General features: G+C 42.9%; 1 protein-coding gene across 5 annotated transcripts in view; it reads right to left on the bottom strand.

Moving 5' to 3' along the window:
- Positions 1–21,019, bottom strand: part of COX10 (cytochrome c oxidase assembly factor heme A:farnesyltransferase COX10) — a 155,994-nt gene that overhangs the window by 12,869 nt on the left and 122,106 nt on the right. For all 5 annotated transcript variants that reach the window (XM_073312016.2, XM_073312015.2, XM_073312017.2 and 2 more), the window contains one exon: positions 6,130–6,362. In XM_073312016.2, coding sequence (XP_073168117.1) covers positions 6,130–6,362 — 233 coding nt within the window. The remainder of the gene's footprint in view (positions 1–6,129; positions 6,363–21,019) is intronic.

Raw genomic sequence — 21,019 nt, 5'->3', positions numbered from 1 at the left:
AAACCAAAAAAGCTTCATGGTCATGGGTTTCAATAGCCGTTTCTTTTGAAGGGTGGCACAAAGGACCTGTGGAACAGGACTGCTTCAGTGGAGCAATAGACTTCTGTGCCGGAGTACATAAAAGGAAGGGAATGTTGTATCCGTATATGAACTGCAAGCAGAACAAAAGGAGGATCTTAAATATTCACTGGAAATGGGAAATAAAAGTAGCAATGAGATTTCCATCTTGAGGCCTTCTTTGGGACAACCTCTAAAGGAAACAGTCCTATAGATTTCTTAGGTTGTGTTCGCCATGTGTATATAATATGTGTGTGCGCGTAGGTACACACACACAATTTTTTACATGATACTGTAGACCCACACACATGCTGCTGAAGGCCTCATAGTTGAAATATCTTTCAGTGTGAATGTAAGATGACCCGTTGCTCTTTGTGGAAGACCCAGATTAGAGAGGAAGACATGGGTAGTATGGAAGAGGCAGTTGACATATTGTTTGTGGATTCTCTGGCAGTCTGATTAAGGTGTTAGTCCAAGACTGCTTTTGAAGGACAACAATGACCCGCTCTTTTGATTAATCTTAACGAGCTTTAGTATCACGTCTATTGCCTCAAACGTGACTGTGTGACTGAAATGACTCAGGCGTTTACAGGTGCAAGTATGTTTAGAGAGTATCTGCAGAAGTGTCTCAAAGTAACATTTTCAGCCAAGTACTAAAAACTTCCATAGCCACAGATGGGGTTATACTCAAAGGCACTTCAGCCTTCCTTTGCAGCTACTAGGCTGGCTCATTGAAGTCAGAGTCTTTACTGAATCCTGCTGCTGTTTTGGTGCCCCCTACTGGCACAGACTGGGGCACCGCGACAGCTGCCCCACACAGTTCAATATTGTTCATCTGGAAGATGAAAGCACTGTGCTGGTAACAGCTGTGCATGATGCATAGAATTGGGATAACGGTGAATTTATTTGACTTTGATTTCATCTTTCAGACTGAGTCAGTCCCCCAAGGTGCCTCCATGGTGGAATCACCACTTCTTTTGTGTCTCACATGACGAAAAAAACCACAGAATAATTCACTGACTTTTGTCTTAAATTTAAAACAGCTGCCTACAAGCACTGCCCATCTGCCTCAGTTTTTACCCACACCGAGCACACTTCTGGGCCGCCAGCTTCCTATGCTCATATGTCAATGACATTAATCTCTCTACCTTCCCATGAAACAGAGTAAGAACTCCTTCGTCATCTTGTTTCTGAAGAGAAGTGAAGCCCTAAAAGACTTGATTTTGTTAGCAAAGACCCCAGGAACATTATAATCTAGTCTTGCTCTGGGCACCGAAAGCTCTCACAATAGACCTGCATCCACGTCAATAGGCTTTTAAAAATTCAAACTGTTTAGTCAAAAAGACAGTGTGAAAGAAAGAAAAACGCAAAGGGCTGTAATATTTATTTCAGCCACAATTATGTTTTTGCTTTACCTCTCTCTTCCTGGCAGACAAGGGCTATCCCGGGAAAGGTATCAGAAACGGTCCTTTGTCAGGTCATGAAACAGCCCCCTCTCTCTCCTTCTCTTCTCTTTTTTGTTACTAAAACCATCCATCTGCAAAATGTCACTTGCAGATAAGAACTGTCCATTTTTAAATCCCCATTTGTAAATAGATGTTGGCTGACATAATTAATGTCTACCACACAACACAATTTGAATTACAAAGTAAAGGCAATTTAAAAGTCAGCCTCCACATGATTACCAGTCTATAAATTCCATGGCCCCAGGAATTATTTAAATGTCTGAAAATGAATGAAAATCAGTACAAGATGTCTTTCAGGAAAGAGAGACCAGAAGTGGAGCATCTGAGATAAACTAAATAGTCTCTTGAGATAAACATTCCTGGGTGCAGTAATACCTATGGCTCCAGGCCACCATGGGGCTGCAATGTCTGCTAGGCTGTCAAGACGGTTATCTGCTATGCCACCGCCACCTACTCAGAACAAATCCCTTTAACTGATAAAGCACATTATGCTGAAGACCCCTGCTTGTCACATCTATTGTACTGGGTGGTTTATATGAATGCTGTGGCACTGAACTACTGGGTTCTAAAACCTGAGGAGGTTTCAGTTGGTTGGCATCAAGCCAACATACATCAGCGTATGGAGTTCACTGAAATGAAAAATCTGAAGGCAGCTTGTGGCCCTTTGGAGCTGGGAATATTCACTATAAATTCTATTTTGCTATATTTGCTAATTAGGAAAAAAAATAAGTCAAAACTGACAACGAATACTTCTAGCAACAGGCAAGCAGCAGCACGAGTGTAACTTAAAGCACATATGTGGCTGTTCTCTTTTGTGCTAAAATAAATAGCTCTATGTTATTTCCTACAGACATCTGTACTACTGAACAAACTATAAGTTCAACCGTATCATGGGCAGGAGGAGTGCTTAATGTGGGTCTCGGCCAGAAGGAGAATCTAAAACAAAGAGAGAAAAGCTGTACCGATGCTTTCCTCTGACCTTATCCTAACGCTTATGATTTAAAGCAAATTTGCTGTGATTCTCCCCTTCATCAAAGTGAAACAAGTCACTTCAGAACCTGGCTTTATTAATCAAACAAATAACCTTTTATTTAACTGGAAGGAAATAGCACCACAAAGGAACAGTAGGAGGGGCTTTCAAGGAAGCAAATGCGGCACTGCAAACCACTGTCTGGCAGCTAAGCTATACATAAATAGACCAGATATGTGATGGTGAGAAGCATGTGGTAAGTGGCATTTATCATACATCTTTGATTACCTCACCTGCCTTCTGCTCACCCTTAGGACTTATGTTCACATTCCAAATCTTCCAGCAGTTTCAAATAGACACCATTAAAAAATACCAACTTTCCATAGAAATGTTTCCTTCTTTCTCCTGAAATGTGTATTCTGTCTCAAATTACACTGGCCCAAGTTCCAGGTTAGACGATGTTCATTGACATCTTCAAGTGCTGATCTCTCAAGACCCGTCAGGGCTAGAAATGACAGCAACAGGCCACTGGACGCGTTTTGTAAAGCACTTTGAGATCTACTGATGAAAAGAGGCATATAAGAGTGAAAACAACGAGGAGTGCTTGTGGCACCTTGGAGACTAACAATTTTATCTGGGCATAAGAGCGAGGCATTGTTATTATTGGAAATAAGAGAATCCCAGACTTCCAATGGGAAATGCAACACCTACTTCTTATCTTGGAAGTTGCTGAGACACCGGACTTTAAAGTTGTGGTGTTTTAATGTGCATTTATTTTGGAAAATAAAAACAAATTCCTAAATGGACTTTGGAAATAGAAAAAAGGTTGGTCAAATCTGGGGCTTTTGGAACTAAACCTGACTTATTTTCTTTACCTCTGCTGAAGCCTAGATGTTATAAAGGCTGTTTCAAAACCTGCACCTTCAGCTCCAGAACCACAATCCAGGAAGTGTCTTAAATAACGGCAAAGGAACAACATGATCTTTCAGCAGTAAGCCCTTCCCGGACCCTGTCAGTAACATTTGCTGTCCTCTGATACATGCAAGTAGGGCAGTGATGGCTATACAAGTTTGCCCACCAAAGGGGGAAGTGAAAGAAGTTCTATCCTTAAAGACTACCTTTGCCATAACTAGAAACACGTACAATAATGTGATTGCTCTGAACACGGGTGCTTGAGCAGATTGCAAGGGGAGAAAATCCACAATAAAATGTAAACCCAAGAAATTCCAGTGAAATGGTGAGCGTTTTCCTTAGCGTTCTGACCGCCCTGCTACACATTCTTCATTGTTATTCAGCCGGATATTCAATCCTGTTTTTAACAAGGTGCAAAGGTATTTTCACACCTTTACCTAAAAACAGGTTAGGTCTGCTAGCTAATTACACTTCATTAACAGGTTCCATGACCTTGGTTATGCGGGTTTAAGAGAATGGGTGCATGTGCTCATGTGTGTGTGTGAACACACATACAAACCTCTTACAGAGGTCTAATCCTGCAAGTGCTGAGTTCAGGGTGTTCAACACTGGAGAACTGAGCTTACAGTGAAGTCGTTTTCCACTATTAGTCTATTTTCATTATAAAGACGAATGCACTTTTCATATTGCAATGTACTGAAGCAGTCAACTCTAAGTCACTATTATCCAAAGTTTGCTATACATGAATTCCACTATATAGATTCATATTGACCAGTACCATTTCTGCCGAGCAAGCAGCTCGGCCTCACCCAAACTAACTGTGAGACAAATTTAGGGAGTTCTACCTCCTGGAATTGAGAATGTGGAGTTACTTTAAACACTGTGCAATAGCATACTGATACATAGAAACATAGTGTAACGAAGTGAGGATTTTCCCTTGTTATGTTGTATGTGAGCCTATGAGAGTCTTACTGTTTTCCATGAATGCTGTGCATGCCTCAGTTTCCCTGTGTATTGCACCAATGTCTAGGTGGTGGGAATAAGGGTGTGTGACTTTTATGGAGGCTGCTCCAGCTGCCTGGCCCCTGCCCTGCTCGTTGCTCCTCTTCCGGCCTTTGTCTCGCTTCCCAGGCCAAGAGTCACCTAGTCGCATCCCCATCCTGGGTCACAGGTTATGAAGGGGTGGCTATAGCATCAGTGCAGGCAGCTGGAGCAGCTTCCGCAAAAGTCACACCCCCTTATTCCCACCACTTAGACACTGGTGCAATACACAGGGAAACTGAGGCACGCACATCATTCATGCAAAACAGTAAGACTCACATAGGCTCACATACAACATAACAAGGGAAAATCCTCACTTTGTCACACATAGGAATTGCCAGCCTGGATCAGATCCAAGGTCCATCTAGGCCAGTATCTTGTGTCTGACAGTGGCCAGAACTACATCTACTTTATTACTTTTTAAAATATACACAAATACTTATTTATTTAACATTTTAAAAATAATTCTCTTCTCTTCAGTAACACAGAGCTTCCTAAAAAGATCTCATAGGCATTCCACAACACAAGATTTCATTATCATGTCTCCTAAGAAAAGATGAAGTGAATTAAAACCAACATGCCAAGTAACATGCAGTTAAAAAAACTTTTAACACAGTTCTGAATTAGAGCGACATCAGAATAGATTACATACAGCGGCAATTCAGGCTTATTTCCAAAGGAAGTACTAACGTTTACCACAAAAAATGAATGGTTTGATAAGGACTTTGCATGGATTTTGAGTATTTCTGTTTAGAATTCTGGTTATTGCAGTACAAGAAAAGTCTTAAACATGCCAAGTAGTGAGTTGGGTGCATGCTAAACAATTCCATAATCTATATCATCCTGCTAAACTGGTTATATAAATGATTGTTATATTTCTCAATGGGCCTATTACGTGAACTACATGAGTTTCACTTGAATATAACAAATTAGTGATACTTTTAGGCTGTAAGTTCTTAGCTGGCAGGAAAAACAAGCTCCAATTGTCTCAGAGTTTAGCTTGTGAACAGATCAGTTTTATATGTGATGTAAAAATAATTCACAGTTACTTAAAGGAACCTCCACACCCTCAGGAGGGGAAAAAAAGGAACTTTTAAACTCTCAAAGGAGGCAATTAAGTACTCTACCAATAAATTAACATTCTAGGATAGTTTCTAGAATGTGGTGACATAGTGGTACACCTCACAGGACTTTTCCTGTGAACGCTTTGGCCCCCCCTCACTCCACAACTGAAGTCAGCCCAACTTGATCTGTTTCTATTCTGAATTTCTATAACATTTTGTTCTATTCACAGCCCACATGCTGTGTCAGTGCTCTTCATCCTGATTTTTGTTCCCAGACAGTCTTAACATATATTCTGTGCAACTCATCCTGCAACTGGTCCTTTGTCTCTAAAGGCAGAATGACAAGATCTCTGTTTATTTCTTCAGTCTTAATATGGTACAGTGCCATGCATGTTTGCCAACACAAACAAGTCTTTATTAACTAAATGGAATACAAACCAGTTTTTGTAGCATTGTGCTACAATATGTATTGAATCATCCTACGCTACTACCCGTGCTTAAGAGAAACCAATAGCTTTGTCTCCAGGGTGGTTATTTTCAGCTGTCTCAAATGCAGTAATGGCAACTGCCTGTATCTCCGCCTGTCTCTCCAAATATGAGACTTATATTTTATACTCACCAGCATCAAGGCTGCCGGTAGCTGCAGTCCAGCCCATGATAGGCGGAATGGCACCAACGACAGCTCCCACCCACGTGTTGACGATGCTCATTCTTTTCATCGGTGTGTAACAACACGTGTACAGGAAAATGTTGAAGGCTCCCAGCACCCCAGTGAGAGGATTTACTCCCAGGGTCAGCAGGGCGATTCCTGGAACTGCACAGGAGGCTGCAAAGGACACTGCAAGCAGAGGGCTGTAGGGAAAAAAACAAAAGCAGAGGACACACATGTTAGCAAAAGAGCCTGCGGTCACCTGCTATTCCATTCCCATCCCCATATCTCTTTAGAGCAAAAGCTAAGGTTAAGGTTGCAAAACATTTTCCAATTACACCATTGTTTCCAAGATGCTTGTAGCTTTTTTCAAAAATGTTCTTTTATGGCTGAAATTTCCACACTCAACCTCCGTCCTAAGGTGAGCCTTTCTAGAAAAGTGGAGCCAATTCCACTGAGTGGCTTTAGAGTTATAACTAGAGTTATAACTACAACTAGGACAAGTTCACTAGTTCTGATTCTAGTGACCAGTGCTGGTAACTCAAAAATGCCTGACCTCTGTCAGCTTATCGTACCTTTCATGTAAAATCTCCTCACTGAGAATTAGTATCTTAACAATTTGGTAGTGATCTTAGTAAGTTACAAGCATGTGGAGCGGGCACATCAGGAAAAATGCCTCAAGTTTGTGTGTTTAAAGCTACTGAAGAAATCAATGTTCAGTGTGGCAGAGAAAGTGAATTGTTGTGGCTTTGTCAGAATTTCAGTTGATGACAACTTTTGCAAGGTGCATTTTTTAGAAGGTTTGAGAAGAATCAATTCAATTTTGGAGTTTTCTGAGTAGAATTAAGCAGTTTTTTGGATTTACTAAAACATGGATTTACTAAAACTTTGATAGCTGCTTTCAACTACCTGAAAGAGGGTTCCAAAGAGGATGGCTCTAGACTGTTCTCAATGGTAGCAGATGACAGAACGAGGAGTAATGGTCTCAAGTTGCAGTGGGGGAGGTTTAGATTGGATATTAGGAAAAACTTTTTCACTAAGAGGGTGGTGAAACACTGGAATGCGTTACCTAGGGAGGTGGTAGAATCTCCTTCCTTAGAGGTTTTTAAGGTCAGGCTTGACAAAGCCCTGGCCAGGGTGATTTAGTTGGGGATTGGTCCTGCTTCGAGCAGGGGGTTGGACTAGATGACCTTCTGGGGTCCCTTCCAACCCTGATATTCTATGATTCTATGGCTGAAGTTTCCAAGTTCAAACTTGGCTGGTGTACAGTGCTCACCCGGGGAAATCTGACAAAAGAACTTTACAGTGACAAAATCAAATTAAGAGTTGTTATTTTCTGAGAGCAATAGCAACCAATTGGCTTCCATTAGAAACTCCTGTTTTCCAAGGGTCAAACTCAGAGAGAAGGAAATGGTAGTAATTCTACTCAAGTTCCACTCACAATCCCAGAGTAGCTGGAAATTTCTGGTACAATGATTAGAAAAAGTTAATGCTGACAATTTAAACTGCCATTATTAGGCTTCAGAATAAACACCCAATGAGATGAACAATACTTAGACCAATTATTTCAGTCAGCAAATCCACACTGTCTGGGGACTCAACCCTGGTGCCAGTATAAGAGGCCTGAAATTCTGCTCACCTGGATCAGTGTTATACCATTATCGCTCCTGACTTCAATAGACACGCACCTAGTTTACAATGGTGCAAATGAGAGGAAAATGTGGTGCAAGTGGAAAAGGCTTCCCTCTGCTTGAGTTAGTTGAAAGGGAAAACTGGAGAAAGAATGGGAGAAGCATGAAAGGGAGGAAGATAGTATTAAGTTAGCCACCTTTAATAACCTGTACGCTTTCCAGTACACATTTTACAATAAAATTAATACATTTAGCTAAACGTTTACCAGCGACAGGAATAGAAAATACACATTGACAATATAGCTGAGTTAATAACACTACGAGAACCTTAACTTTACAATTCTAGGCTCAATATTCTATGTGTTTTTAGCAGCATGCTTCTCCCCTCCCACGAAGTCTTTAACCCTGTCGTGTGTACTGTGGCCAGCGTTCCATGCGTAGCTGTGGAAGTCCGGCTAGCAGTGAAGATGAATTTTAATAAGCCATTCTTAATAAAAAAGATAAAGGTTTAGTTCTGATTTTTAAATCCCTGGTCAGGCCATTTGCATCCCAGCATTTTATAAATGCTACAATAGTCAGAACTGTTAAGATGGGCAAACTTCAAGTCAAAATGTTGGGACTAAATAAAAGTCTGTCTTCAATTTAAATTAAATTGACTAAACCAAGAGGTTGATGAAATGCAGGAAGATAATTCCGCCAGCTTTTCAAATCCAGCAACAGATTTTAGATTACACAGTGTGGAGGGAGTGTCATCATTTCCTTCAAGGATAGCAGTAAGCAGTCCCAGTGTTCTTGGTACATTACAAATATAGGCAAGGTACTGTGTTGTCATCCACCGACAATGAGATGTAGATTTGAGAATTCTGATAATGAGTAACACTATAAAAGGACCATACGGTGCCGTGTGTCCTTTAGTTTTACTGTTAGCTGTGTTTTTTTATGGGACTGCAGCAGAATAAGATATGCACAGTAAATTGCCTCAGTACTATGTCTTCATATGCTACAATTTCTCATCATTGCCTCTGCACAGCAAAAGCCTGACTTGGCAAAACAAATATAACTCATTTAGGTCCTGAGTAAGGTAGAGTTGGACTGTAAATTCGCAAATGACACGAGTGATAAAGAAAATGTGTATCTACTACCGTGAAGACAAAGGACCAGCTTCAGCCCTTGCATCCCATGTAACTCTTATTCACTTCAACAGGGTATTAATGAGGGCACAATTTGGCCCAGCATGGTGAACGCTGCTCTTGCTAATAAACAGCAGTGACTCCAGTCTGTCTCTTCATTCCAGACTAATGCTACACTGATCCAGTGGCACAAGAATAGCAGCAGATCCACGCACTTCACCATTCACCGTGTGCAAAGCAAATGGTAGAACTGCCTGCGAACAAGCCTGACACCAGAGGGAAGTCAATAAATCTGTTCCTTCTGCAGAGTTGACATGGATCAGAAACAGCCCTGTAATACCAATGCTGAGTATAATACCCAACCTATCAACCTCCTGATACTAGAGCTGTGAGCTGCTATCATGAGTGGCTATTTTTTGTGTTCTGTCATTGGGTGTGAGAAGGTAAGACCTTGCAGATCAAAATATGGTCACAACAGGTCACAGTTGAGTCTGGATAAGAGAGAAGCCTAATGGTTAGAGCACGAGACTGGAATTCAGGAGTCTTGGGTTCTATGCTGCATGACCTTCGATAAATAATGTAACCTGTAAAATAGTCGTCATGCTAAATGACCTCACAGGAGTGCTGTGAGGCTAATTAATTAATGTTGGCAAAGTGCTTTGAGATGCTCAAATGAGACACTAAGAAATACAAAATTTGTGTATGATCCTCTGGGTTATGAAATAATTTAAGAATTTAACCTTTTAAACTGGGACACAGGATTGACTAATATGCTTGCTGGTATTATACACTGGCACTAACAAATAAGGAGACTGGCTATATGAAGGGATGAGTTTGGTTGTGAGCTCATTCCCTAGCACCTGGACATGGTGGAGACTTGCAGTTCTGCACAGACCTACAATAGCTGGGGATGGCCATTTCATGCTCTCTAGGAACTCCTCTGCTTCACCCAACTCTCCTGGCCAATGCTTAGTTGGGGTGATATCTGGCTCTGGAGGGTAGATCCCCACAGTAGGGGATATTTTTTGTGGGACCGTGTTGTGGGTGGCATTGAAAAGACAGAGTGACAGGAGAAGGAGTTGGAGATTTCTTGGGAAAAATAATAGAAAGGTTTGGACCTCCATGTAGCAGAGTTTTTAAACATCTGCCCCACTTGTTGATGATCTTTTTGCTCAGTGATTCATTGGCACTTCAGTAGTTGCTTACAAAATAAAAAAATAAGTGAATCTGCGATAAATAATTCCCAACCCAACTTAACACCAGACTCAGCTGTTTCTGATCTTTCCACAAAACTAACAGCAAAAACAAGCCCAAAGTACTAATCATTACTATTCAAAAGAGCAATATGTGCTAAGTCATTATGCAAGTATGCATCCGATGAAGTGAGCTGTAGCTCACGAAAGCTTATGCTCAAATAAACTGGTTAGTCTCTAAGGTGCCACAAGTCCTCCTGTTCTTTATGTGCAAACTGCAGTTCCTTCAGGAAAAGGTAAATATTTTGCGTTTGTTATTACAATTTTCAAAAATGTTCACGACTGCCAATTGGTCAGAGTTTTGAGGATGTTACTTCCGAAGGGAAATATACATCTGCTCCGAGAAATTTCCACCAAGAAGCTGAGAGATAGGAGATGACTATTAGAACTGCTCAGGGAAATTTCCATCAGGATGTCCTGAGATCTCTGACCACTAGTACAAGCACTTCCCATAAATCACAAAGTAGTTTGTACTGGTGCTTAAAGGAAATGACCTTGACATAAAGTCTATGGCACCATTTTTTGCCCTGTACAAAACAACTTTTTTGTTTATTTTAAACCTTTCCAATAATGGCAGATAATATACATACCTGTGTTTGTGTGCATGTATATTATATTACATTCATACTTAAATGCACTCATTGTTACAACTAAAGGAATTAATATCCTTAGTCAGTTACTAGTTAACTAATCCCTGTGTAGAAAGTAAAACCCAAGAACAAATCCTCTTAAGGATCCAGTATGCAGGAAAGATACTTTTACATTAAAATAATTATTCAAAAATGCAGACAAAAACTACTCATTTGTGCTCTTGACTAAATACAAAAGTATTTCCCTAGAAAGAAAATGATCAGTTTGAAAAAGGATTTTAAATCTAAATTTAAACAGTATTTATTTGAATGGTATTTTCCAAATGTCAATAACATTCTGAGCAGCTATTGTATGTAAAACTATTGTTTGTGAGACAGTGTATAGATAAGACTTCTAACTTGTCTGTTTAGGCAAAAGAAAAACTGTATTTAATCCCCTCCCCATTGTGACGCTGCATTCTATATGATTTTATAAAAATATGCTAATAAGTGTGAATATAATGTAACTGGAATATGCTTCATGCAAAAGGTCTCTTGTAAGGTATCATTACAAAGCTTATAATCTACTGAGTGTGTTCATCCTATAAATGTATCAATCTTGTATCTGAAACTAGAAATATGAAATATAACTCTGAGGTCCTATTGTAGTTATGCAAAGTGTGGGCCATTAATGGTGGTTTGGAATCTTAATGGCTCCCATTAACCAGGACAATTACCTGTAGATGGCTCTGTTTTACTTGTAAGTTTTCCTGTATACTTGTGGGCTGGCAAGTGGGTAATGAAGTCAAAGTGACATGCGATCATGTCACCTAAACTGGAATCCATCTTTAACATGGTGCTTTTCCATTGAAAAGGAGGGGTGGGAACCCAGAGGGACAAAGGATTCCTGCCTCATGCAAAAGATATATAAGTGGGTGGAACAGAACAAAGGGTGTGGCCATCATGAGGAATCCCCTAGCTACCACCTGAGCTGGAACAAGAGCCGTATCGGGGAAAGGATTGGGCACAGACTAGGAAGGCTGCCAGTCTGTGAAAGAAACTTATTGAAACATCTCTGAGGGTGAGATTTTATCTCTATTCAGTTTTCTTACTGTACTAGACTTAGATTTGTGTGTTTTAGTTTATTTTGCTTGGTAATTCACTTTGTTCTGTCTGTTACTACCTGGAACCACTTAAATCCTACTTTCTGTATTTAGTAAAATCACTTTTTACTTATTAATTAACCCAAAGTATGTATTAATACCGGGGGGGGGGGGGGGAACAGCTGTGCATACCTCTCTATGTTATAGAGGGCGAACAATTTATGAGTTTACCCTGTATAAGCTTTATACAGTGTAAAATGGATTTATTTGGGGTTTGGACCCCATTGGGAGTTGGGCATCTGAGTGTTAAAGACAGGCACACTTCTTAAATTGCTTTCAGTCTGCAGCTTTGGGGCCCATGGTTCAGATCCTGGGTCTGTGCTGGAGCAGACTGGCGTGTCTGGCTCAGCAAGACAAGGTGCTGGAGTCTCAAGCTGGCAGGGAAAGCAGGGGCAGAAGTAGTCTTGGCACTTCTTGGTGCAACCCGTCACACCCATCGCCATATCTAACAACGTATCACAAACAGAACATTCTCTATAGATCACCCTTGACAGCATGTACACTAAATAATCCATCCATCCTCCAGGTATTTATTTCATGCTCATCATGGTGGTATCTGAGTGCCTTACCAAACTAAAGAACAGTGGACTATACAAGATTAGAATCCTCTCTTCTCTGTTTCTGAATTCAGGATAAATCAGTGTTGTCTGAAACTAAATATAACAGAGATCTTTAAATCCACTTGCCTATTCGCAAGCAGCTCCAAGTAGGGAGATTTCACTCACCATTCGCTGCTTGACTCTCAGGCTCCCTTGTTATAGGGTGACCAGATGTCCCGATAAAAACGGGACTGTCCCAATATTGAGCAGTTTGTCCCGCATCCCGACTGAAGTACGCTTGGGACGCCATTTGTCCCGATATTTTGTTTCGGGCGCATTTTTTTTTTCTTAGGCGGCGGCGACAGGCAGGGGGAGCGCTTTTTCAATTGTTACACTCACCTGGCATGCCCGGGTCTTCGGCGGCAGGTATTTCTTTCTTCGCCGGCAAGATTTATTTCCCGCCGCCGAACGTGCTGGGTGAGTGTAACAATTGAAAAGGCGCTCCCCCTACGGCAGTCCTGATATTTTGTATTTAGCATCTGGTCACCCTACCTTGGCTACAGGTGCTAGACAGCCCTATTCACTATAATGCTACCTTTTACCAGACAGCACTGCAGAAAGACACAATGTATGGTCAACGTGCAATGTATACGTGGCACTTGTTGCCCTCCTAATACTTGTGAGATCTGCCCATGCCACCCATGGACAAATCTGGTGCTCACACAGGCTAGTGGAAACTGCTGTACTCCTATCTATGTATTTATACTGTGACCATCCACATAATAAAGCACTGCATTCATATATAGAAATCTTTCACCATGATAGATGCAAGTAATAATGCACAAGTGTCTGCTGTCATACTGTATAGGAGCTTATCTTAGGAGCATAGTGATGGGCCTGAAAAATATCTTCAGGCAACATGGCTCTACCAGAGACTACAGCAATGACAATTCCGGGGTGGAAGGATGGTCTTATGTTGAAGTTACATGACAAAGCCAGGAAGATGTGGGGTCTGTTCCTGGCTTGGTCAAATCACTTAGAAGCTCTGTGCTTCAGTTCCTCATCTGTAAACTAGGGACTACAGTACCTACTTCAGAGGGGTATCATGAGGCTAAATGTATTAATATTTGTGAAGTGCTCTGACATTCACATATGGAAGGCAATATATTAGTAATGACTCTTACTTCTGTTCCCAGGTAGTTGAAATGTATGGATTTATCTGTAATAGAGTCCATCTGAGGCAGACCCTATCCAATCCCACACCATCCACAGGACCCAAGAGGTGGAGGAATAAAGGCTCAGTTTTCTGTTCAGACAATACAAAGCTGCCACTGGCATGATGGGATTCCAGACACCATCAATCAGGCTGGGGAGAATCACTCAGCGATAACTTGGGGAAGGTAGGGAGCAGACAGAAGGGAATCCCACAGGAGTAAAATTCAGGCTTCCATGCCTTACACAATTGCTAGGCATTCTCTTGGAACCCTACATATCATGTGTGGTGGATTGTGACTTCAGAAAATGTAGCAGCCTGCTGTCCCCTAATTCATGTGTGCCTGACAGGTCTTTGCGTGCATGCACACACGTTTAGGGGTCATGATTCCTGGGTTCAATTCTTTACTCTGCTACTGACTCACAGCTGACCTTGGACAAGTCACTTTAATTTCCTTGTGTTTCAGTTTGCCCATCTATACAATTAATATATTTACCTACCTCACAGTAGTGTTGGGAAGCTTAATTAATGTTTATAAAGTTCTTCTATATTCTCAGTTCTCATTTAATACCCATAGGAAATCTTAGGCCAACCACTTTGTGAATATAAGACATATACTGGATGTACAACCTTAGAATATGTTAAAACTTTATTACAATTTAAAAATCAACATTTGAAAATGACAAAAATTCAAAGCTTAAGAAAAATAGTGTTTGAAAATCAGGAAATTAGATTGTTGTTTTTCAAAGAACCTAAATATCGAGAAATAATTAAGGTTCCAACATCAAACGCCTTCTCCCCCTGGAACACCCTCCCCCCATACATACATATCTATAGATACATAGACATACAAACCTGATACAAAGAGCTTAATTTCTGACCTTGCGCTAATGGATAATTGTGCATGTAAAACATGTATTTGCATATAAGAATAAGCTTGAGTGTAAGTGCTCATTTGTGTCCTCTTGCATATTTTGTAGGTGAAACCAAGTGCCTATATTTGAAAATGGGATTCAAAGGAGACCACACAAGTAATAAACTAAAACCCCTTTCCTCCCTGCCTGCCAAAACCATCCCCAACAACCCCTATATGAAGAGCTTAATTTGTGACCTTGCAATAATGGATTACACAAAGACAAACAAAGGGTGGCCGAGGAAAGAGAAGCACGGAGAGGATAAGGGACTTACGCAAGGTCACCCAGCTGCTTAATGGCACAGCACCCCAGGTCTCCCAACGTTTATTCCAGTGCCCTATTCAATAGGCCCCACTACATCTCTATAGAACAGGTAGCTGTTTTTTGCCCTGTTTTTTCCGAGACACTATGGAGAACTGGAAGGATGTATCAGCGATGCCATGGGGGACATGATCATCTTATCCATACTGTTTTGCTTTTGCTACAACCTATTTAACTCAAATTCCTACACAAACAGCTGGGAGTTAAGCGATAGCTTTGTTAAAGATTCAATACCCTGCTTTGTCAATTACAGAAAAAGCTCTCACACCCGATAAGTCCTCCAGCACAGAGAACAACAAGCTTTATATTCCTGATATTTTCTAATGTAAACAAACCTAACATAGTCCCCAGCCCCCTCCCCCTCCTACTTTTATCTTTTTGTGTGTGTGAGTGAGATATACATATATATACACACACACACACTTATCTGTATTGTAACTCTTGTCCTTTGAGATGAGATGCAGACATGTATTCCATGCGGGTGTGCATGCACCCTGCACACCAAAGCTGAAGAACTTTGCCTAGCAGTACCCCTGGGGCGGCGCTCACACCCTTTGCCCCAGCCCCTCCCCTGATATGTAAGAGCGGCAGTGTCCCAACCTCCCAAGGTCCTTCACGCCGAACGTCATTAACACAGACTCCAATGCAGAAGGGAAGGAAGGTGTGTTGTGGAATACACATCTGCATCAGATCTCAAAGGCCAACAGTTACAATACAGGTAAATCACCACTTTTTCTTTTTTGAGTTGATGCAGCTGTTATTCCATGTAGGGGACTCAAAACGGTGCCTGCAAGAGGTGAGGTTCGGAGTCTATTTAGACAAGGACCACAGGATTGCCTCCCCAAAGTTTGCATCTGATCTGGATGCAGTAGCAATGCCATAGCGGTTTGTAAATATATGTACAGAGGACCAAGTGGTAGCGTGCAAATGTCCAATATAGGAACGTCACTGACAAATCTCATCAACATCGTCAGGACCCTCGTGGAATGAGCCTGCACCCTTTGAGGAGGTGCAGTCTGAGCTACTTTGTCTGCTGTCATGATACAAGAAGTTATTCACCTGGAAACTGTCTGTGTAGAGACTGCTCACCCCTTCATTTGGTTCGCATATGAAACAAACATATGAGATGAAGAATAGAAAGGATTAGTTTTATCCAGATGAAAAGCCAAACACTACCTAACATCCAACTTGCCAAAATGCTGCTCATCTGAGGTTCAATGCAGTTTAAAGAATATTGGTAGAAATATAATTTGGTTCCAATGAAACTGAGAAGCTACTTTGGATAAAACATTAGGGTGTAACTGCAAGGTTACTTTGTTTTTGGAAAATTGCATGTAAGGAGGCTCTTCCATCAAAGCCTGCAACTCACACATTCTTCTTGTAGATGTTATTGCCACAAGGAAAGCAGTTGTCTGACACAGATGGGAGAATGAGGAAGTTGACAGAGACTCGAACTGGAGGTCCCATAAGAGCTGCTAAGACAACATCAAGGCCCCACAAAGAAACTGGTACTTTTACAGGCAGGTGGAAATGAGTCATTCCTTTCAAGAAGCTCACTACCATGGAGTTTGAAAATACTGACTTCCCATGGATGGGTAGATGAAACACCGAAATCGCCACCAGGTGCACTCTCAATGAACTAAGTGCAAAACCAGAAGAGTGAAGGCGTAACAGGTACTGCAAGATGTCCTTCATACAAACCATCTTTGATTGAACTCCCGGGGCTAACAACCACAACAAGAACTGCTTCCATTTGGCCAAATATGCTGTGCTTGTGGAAGGCTTTCTACTGTTAAGCAAGATTTGCCACACCACCTACAAACATTATTCCTTCTCATCTAACCAAGCAGTACCCACGCTGTGCAATGCAGGGAGCTGAGTCCTGGATGAAAAATCTGACTGTGATGCTGAGCCAGGAGCCAGGGTGAAGAGGAAGGAATATGGGAGACTGAACCGATAAAGCGAGGAGGTCGAAGAACCAACACTGTCTTGGCTACACTGGAGCAATGCGAATGAGCTTGGCATGATCCAATTTCAGCTTGAGAATGACCTGAAGGATGATTGGAATTGGAGGAAGAGCACCCAAGAGTGCCAAATTCCCAGCTCAGGTGAAAAGGATTACTCAGAGAGCCCAGTCTGAGACCCCCTCAACAGCAAAACAGACAGCATTTCTTGTCTCTTGTGGAGATCAGGTCAACGGTCAGAATGCCCCAAACTGCAAAGACAGCACAGGATGCTGGGACCACATGTGATTCCGGGAGAAATTTCTGCTGAGGTGATCTGCCAGGTGATTCTGGATCCCAGGTAAGTGATCATCCATGGGGGAAATGTTTTCCCTGATGTAAAACTACCAGAGCCTGATCACTTCCTGATAACAGCATGTTGGAGTGTGCTTCCCCATCCCACCCCCGTGACCTGTTCCCATAATACATTGCATGGGTATTGTTGGTAAGGATGTGCACCAGTGAGTCCCTGATATGATCCTGCATGGCCTGACAGGCATTATGGCATGAAGCTCCAGGACACTGATATCCAGAGAAGCTTCCAGTTCTGACCACAGGACTTGAACTTTCAGTGACTCCAGATGAACTCCCCAACCTATTAAGGAGGCACTGTTGACAACAGTCCTGGACGGTGGGGACTGAGCAAAGGGAATGCCCAGGACACATTGCCCTGAACTGTCCACCACTGTATGCAGTTCAAGATTGGCAAAGGAAGTTGGACCAGACTGTCCAAAGTATGATGATTCGGATGATAAATCAACTTCAGCCACTGAAGAGGACTTGGGCTGTGGTTGAGGGTTGAGACTGCAGTTCCAGACATGGGAGGTGAATTGTGTGGAAACTGGTCAGTTGGCAGAAACACTCTGGAATTTGTACAGTCTATCAGGGCCTCAGTGAATTTGCTTCTTGGAGTTGGGACCAGTGTTGACTTTCTGCTGTTTAGGATAAGACCTAGACACAGTCAAGTAAGCATAGCGTGAACTGAACACAAAAGAGGACTTCTTCTCTGGATTTGTTCCTCAGTAACCAGTTGTCAAGATAAGGGAGGATATGGATTCCTGCTTTCATGATGTATGCTGTCACTACAACTATTCATTGGTAAAAAGCCAGGGAGAGGGAGAAAGATCAAAAGGGAGCATGGTGTAGTGATAGTGCCGATCCACTGTGACAAACTGAAGAAACCTGTGAGTTGGGAGAATTACTGTGTAGAAATAAGAAAAGGAGTACTTGTGGCACCTTAGAGACTAACCAATTTATTTGAGCATAAGCTTTCGTGAGCTACAGCTCACTTCATCAAGCTTATGCTCAAATAAATTGGTTAGTCTCTAAGGTGCCACAAGTACTCCTTTTCTTTTTGCGAAAACAGACTAACATGGCTGTTACTCTGAAACCTTTGCATCCGATGAAGTGAGCTGTAGCTCACGAAAGCTCATGCTCAAATAAATTGGTTAGTCTCTAAGGTGCCACAAGTACTCCTTTTCTTTTTACTTTGAAACCTGTGTAGAAATAAGCATCCTGAAGGTCTAGGGAGCAAACCAGTCATCGTGATTGAGCATGGGAAGGACAGTTGCTAGGATGACCATCCAGAATATCATGTGTCTGATGTATGTGTTGAGATGCAGAGGTCAAGGATAGGACTCAACCCTCTCTTAGGTTTAGGAACCAGGAAATACTGGGAGGACAATCCCTGTCCCCGATACTGCAGAGAGATCTCCTATACAGCCCCCAAGGCCAGTAGAGACTGAACCTGCTCGAGGAGAAGTATCTTGTGAGAGAGGTCCCTGAAGAGGGATGAGGGATGGAGAGGAGCGGTCTGGCATAAACTGATCAGACAGTGCTTGGGACCCAGCTTTCTGTAGTAACAGAGTCCCAAACTCAGTAAAAACAAGCCAGCCCACCCCTGGGGAACAAAAATGGAGACATCACTGATGCCCTGGACACGCAAATCAAAATGGATGCTGGCTAGATGCTGAGAGAACGAGCCAGCTGGCTGCATCCGGAATCAGAGGGCCTTCGCCTCTGGGATCTATGCCCCTTTCCTGGGGGGAGCCCTGCTGCCTTACAAGAAAGGAGGACGACACAAAGAATGCTGCAAGCGGTATTGCTGGTGTTGCGGCTCACGGCTACAGTGGTGTCTCTGTGCAGACAGAGTATAAACTGCCAAGGAACACAAAGTAGCTCGGAAATCCTTACTAGAGTGCAGGGTCTTGCCAATCTTTTCCGAAAACAAAACCCGACCATCTAAAGATAAGTCCTCAATGGTCTGCTGCAAATCAGGCACAATGTCTGAATTTTGCAGCCATGTGGCCCTCCTCATGGTCACAGCTGATGTCATAATTCTGCCCAAGCCATCTGTCACATCCAGAGTTGATTTTAGCTACCATACAGTGTTCTGCAATGAACGCCTTAAACTCTTCCGTAGAGGCTTCTGACAACTTGTCTTTGAACTTAGACATGGCCACCCAATTAACAAAGTCATATTTAGAGAGGAATGGCTGCTGGTTCATGATGCACATCTGCATGGAAGAGGTGGTATAAATCAGCTTCCCAGTCAAGTCCATCCTTTTGGACCCTTTGTCTGTAGGTGTGGATTTATTCCTTCCGTTATGCCCTGTCATGTGCTGCAGTTAGCACAAGAGAGTTAGAGGCTGGATGGGAGTAGAAACCCTCAAAACCCTGAATGGCAACAACATACTGCTTCTCTGCGTGCTTTGCCATGGGAGGCAACAAAACAGGAGTATTCCAGAAGGCCTTGGCAGGCTCCAAGAGGGCCTCATTTATCAAGAGGGCTACTCTCCCTGGAGCTGATGGTTGGAGAATATCCAACAGCTTATGCGTATTCTCCTGCAGAAATTCAGTCTGGATGCCTAAGATAGCGGCCATATGCTCTGTGACACAATCCAGAAGGTGCCAAGGGCACAATGGAGGGATGAAGCAGTAGAAAACATGGCACTGGAAAATTCTGAACTAGTGCAGAGTCAGGGACTGACAGGCAAGGAGCCTGAAGCTGCCTGATATGCCATCAGTATGCAGACAGTTGGCCCTGTTGCCGATGTCATCTGTACCGGATTCAACAGATGCCCCATGGCTTGAACTGGACTCAACTATATGGACTGTGGCTATTTTTGGAGTAGTACTTGCGAGTTAGATGGCCCCGCTCCATCCTGTGTGCTGGAAGGAGTAGAGAGCCGTTCAGCACTCCTCTTAGAACAGAGGTCCCCAAACTGTGGGACATGCTCCCCCTAGGGGGGCATGGAGGAACCTTGGGCCAGCCCCTGGAGGGGGGGCGTGTGTGGAGGGAGCGTCACCTAGTCCCTTACTGCCCCCAGCTCTGCTCTGGTTCTGCCCACAGCTGTGTCCCCGGCTCCCATCCCCAGCCTCAGCGCAGATCTGCTCCTGGGCCTGCCCCTGCCCCCAGCCTTGGCTGTTGGCCGTGGCTCTGATCCTGGCCTGGGGCCGAGGCTGGGGTGGGGCTGGGAGTGGAGCCACATCTGGCCACAGACCCACCTGCTGGCCCCCAACGCAGCCTGGCGGAGGCTCTGCTCCTGCCGCCACCCCAGCCTCGGTCCCTGGCCACAGCTCCTTCGTCGTCCCTGCTCTCAGCCCCAGCCATGGCCCTCTTTCCACTGTCCGCCCCTCCCCCCCAAAGAGCTGCAGCCCCACTCCTGGCTCCAGATAACTGTTATCTAGAGGAAAACAAAAAATTCCCAGAAATCTGACACTGAAAACATGAGGTGAAAACCCCACACCAAGCTCTGACTCTAGCCATGGGCGGTCAGAAAGAACAGAGGGGTTTGGGAAGGCACTGCTCCGATATATATATATATATATATATATATATATATATATATATATATATATATATATATCTAGGGCAGGGGCATGGGCTAGGGCCACAGGACACAAGCGTCGCCCCTACAGGTACTGCTAGGCAAAGTTCTGCGGCTTCTGTGTGCTGGGCACATGCACACCTACATGAAACACATGGCTGTGTTTACTTGAAGAACCACCTATCAAGCCTTCTTCATATATCAAAAAGAAGCCAAAAAGTCAGACCTTCATTTTCCTCTGCACAAACCCTTTAATGATGCCAAATAGCCTCCCCACTACAAACCATACCTAAT

Source organism: Lepidochelys kempii, chromosome 14 (genome assembly GCF_965140285.1).
Source record: "Lepidochelys kempii isolate rLepKem1 chromosome 14, rLepKem1.hap1, whole genome shotgun sequence".
Taxonomy (NCBI): domain Eukaryota; kingdom Metazoa; phylum Chordata; order Testudines; family Cheloniidae; genus Lepidochelys; species Lepidochelys kempii.
Note: the sequence above shows the minus strand (reverse complement) of the source record. Positions and strands in the feature narration are given on the sequence as shown.